This window comes from Phoenix dactylifera, chromosome 5, assembly GCF_009389715.1.
Source record: "Phoenix dactylifera cultivar Barhee BC4 chromosome 5, palm_55x_up_171113_PBpolish2nd_filt_p, whole genome shotgun sequence".
NCBI classification, from domain to species: domain Eukaryota; kingdom Viridiplantae; phylum Streptophyta; class Magnoliopsida; order Arecales; family Arecaceae; genus Phoenix; species Phoenix dactylifera.
In genome coordinates, this window is record NC_052396.1 from 4,966,305 (window position 1) to 4,968,910 (window position 2,606).

The following is a 2,606-nucleotide window of genomic DNA, read 5'->3' on the forward strand; positions in this document are numbered from 1 at the left end:
CGTGTGACTGGCCAGTGAGAACATGACCGTAGGGGTTAGGATAAAGACTTGACTTTTTCTAAAGAGTGTATAGCATACAAAGAACTGCTCGAGTCTAGGCTTATGGGAAATGTTATTAAACCATGGAAAGTTGAAAACCAGGAGGCCTCAAGAAACTTTCCATGCTGCATAATTTCTATAATGCATTCATCCGGTGGGCTGTCATGATCCGTATCCATCCTTTCTCCTCTGTAACCACTCGTTGTATCACGTTCTCTTTTTCTCGTCACAAAAAAAAATAGCATGTACTTCGCACTTCCATTATAAATTCAACCGTCACCTTCTCTAATGTTGATCTAGCGGTTGGGATGTTATTAATAAAATCCCATTCTTGAAAGTTTAACAACCCAAGTTGCATTGATGACACGCTGAATAAGCATCCAAAGTTGTGAGGCAAGTCACCGAATGGAGATGGTTCTAATTTCTTGTAGTCTACTGAAGCAATCTTCCAAAGAACCCTAGAAACTTAGGGCGAGCTTGGTTCGCGATCGGTGTTAGAATTGAAATCGGAATCGAAATAATTTAGGGTGGAAATTGAAATGCCATATCCTAGATACATTTGGTTCATGGCTATAGTCGGAATCGAAATAAGAATGAGATTTGAATAGTAAAAGAAAGTAGAGATTATATTTTAAAGAATCGAAGCATTTCTATCTTCCTAAAACTGAAATGGGAATCGGAGCTTCCAACCAAACATATTCTTAGTTTAATGATCTTGTGTGCAGTGTAATTGGTAACATTCTAATGGATAGAAAAATAAAACTTAGTAAGAGGGAGGGACCGGCCTTTCATGTTACACCAAGAAATCAATTGATGTTACACCAAGAAATCAAGATGGCGACTCCGCACCCAATCCATTTATGGACCCATAGCTAGCCTCATTCTGTCCGTCCACAGGTAGCACCACCACCACCACATCAGCATACACATAAAAACATCAAATTTCAGCAAATTTTAAGAATTTAATTACCACATATAAGTGGTCTTTTTCTTCGAATTCACAAAATGCCCATGAGGCAGGCCGTTATTACAACTCTTTCAATACTCGCCACTCTCTTTGGTCTAAATCATGTGTACTTTCCTCTATTATTTCTCTCCATGTACGTACGTATACACACCTCCCTTATCCTACGCCTATTAATATGAGATTATAGAGAAATTTACATATCCAGTTTGCCTTTCGATTTGGAATCAACGGTCGAGATCGACGAAGACGCCTTCTCGCCCATGATCCGCAGTACCTCCGCCATTGACGGCCGCAGGCTCGGGTTCTCCCCGACGCAGAGCGCGGCGAGGGCGGCCATCGCCGCGGCCTCCTCCGCGACGTACTCTCGGTTTAATCTGGGGTCGACCATCTCCCCCGGCCCACTTTCCGTGTCCCGCAGCGCCGGGCCCATCACAGCCGTCAACAGCTGTTCCCTCTCCGAACAGAAGGCCTCGATTCCCGTGATCAACTCCAAAAGAAGTACACCGAAGCTATACACGTCGCTCTTTTTGGAGACGATTCCGGACCGGAGGTAGTGGGGGTCGACGTAGCCCGGGGAGCCCATCATGGGGTTGGCGGACCGGGTCGAGGACGGCAGGACCGCGGCCGAGAACCCCATCCCGGCGAACCCAAAGTCACAGAGCTTAGCGTCTAAGCCTTCACCCAGGAGAACGTTGGAAGCCTTGATGTCGCCGTGGACGATGTGGAGGTCGCAGCGCTCGTGGAGGTAATCCAGCGCCTGGGCCACCTGGTACGCGACCGCCACCCGCCGGGCCCACGGCAGCACGGCGCCGCCGCCTCCGTGGAGCTTCTCGTGGAGGGTTCCGTTGGGGACGTACTCGAACACCAGAACCCCTTCCTCTGAAATAGAGAAAGAAACTCCAAATTAGAAAAGAAGGGATTGGAAATTCCGAAACGGAGAGTGGTGGGGGGGATGAGGAGCGGCTAAGGCTAACCCCGGTCGTCGCAGAAGCCGAGGAGGCGGACGATGTGGGGGTGGCGGAGGCGGAGGAGGACGTCGAGCTCCAGGCGGAAGGCGCGGTGGAGGCGCTCGCTGGAGCGAAGGACCTTGAGTGCGGCGAGGGAGGAGGAAGGGGAGGGGAGGGCGGCGAGGTAGACGGTGCTGGAGCCGCCCTCGCCAATGACGGCGGAGGAGGTGAAGTTACCGGTGAGGAACTCGATCTCGCGCCACTCGAACCGGCAGGGGGCGGGTTCGCCCTTAACCGGTTCGAGCTCTGGTTCGTGGTCGGGGCTGTCGGCGACGCGAGCACCGGCGTGGTGGCCCAGCTCCAGGTCAGGGTCACGGCAGCCCCCGCAGCACGGTATCCTGTACCTGCGTAACATGGTAATGTAGGCCAAAGACAGGAGGGCGAGGGACAAGACGAGCGCCGCCGAGGCGAGGCCGACAACTAAGAGGAAATCCATTCGGTTTCCTTCACGCTCACTCGCGGAGCTGGCTCTTTAGAGCGCCCCCCCCGCCACCCTTCGCTGAGAGAGAAGGAAAGAGAAGGGAAGAGAGGGGGAGGAGAATGGTGGGAAAAGAGGAGCGCTTGGTGAGTACTTATTTGGGAGGGCCATCTGC

The 2,606-nt window shown here is 51.9% G+C and overlaps 1 protein-coding gene across 1 annotated transcript; it reads right to left on the reverse strand.

The window, feature by feature from the left end:
• Positions 1–981: 981 nt before the first annotated feature.
• LOC103712205 (salt tolerance receptor-like cytoplasmic kinase 1) lies at positions 982–2,606 on the reverse strand. Its single transcript, XM_008798668.4, has 2 exons — positions 1,981–2,606; positions 982–1,885 (listed from the first exon to the last, which is right to left on the reverse strand). Exons 1-2 carry the CDS (start codon positions 2,447–2,449, stop codon positions 1,200–1,202), a joined length of 1,155 nt encoding a protein of 384 aa, XP_008796890.2. The 5' UTR covers positions 2,450–2,606; the 3' UTR covers positions 982–1,199.

What these genes read in the sequence shown, in the direction of transcription:
- LOC103712205 (XM_008798668.4), bottom strand. Translation starts at nt 2,449, where the DNA reads ATGGATTTCCTCTTAGTTGTCGGCCTCGCCTCGGCGGCGCTCGTCTTG. An exon ending in CGGCTTCTGCGACGACCGGG is followed by an intron (nt 1,886 to 1,980) that starts GTTAGCCTTAGC and finishes TCTCTATTTCAG; the next exon opens with AGGAAGGGGTTCTGGTGTTC.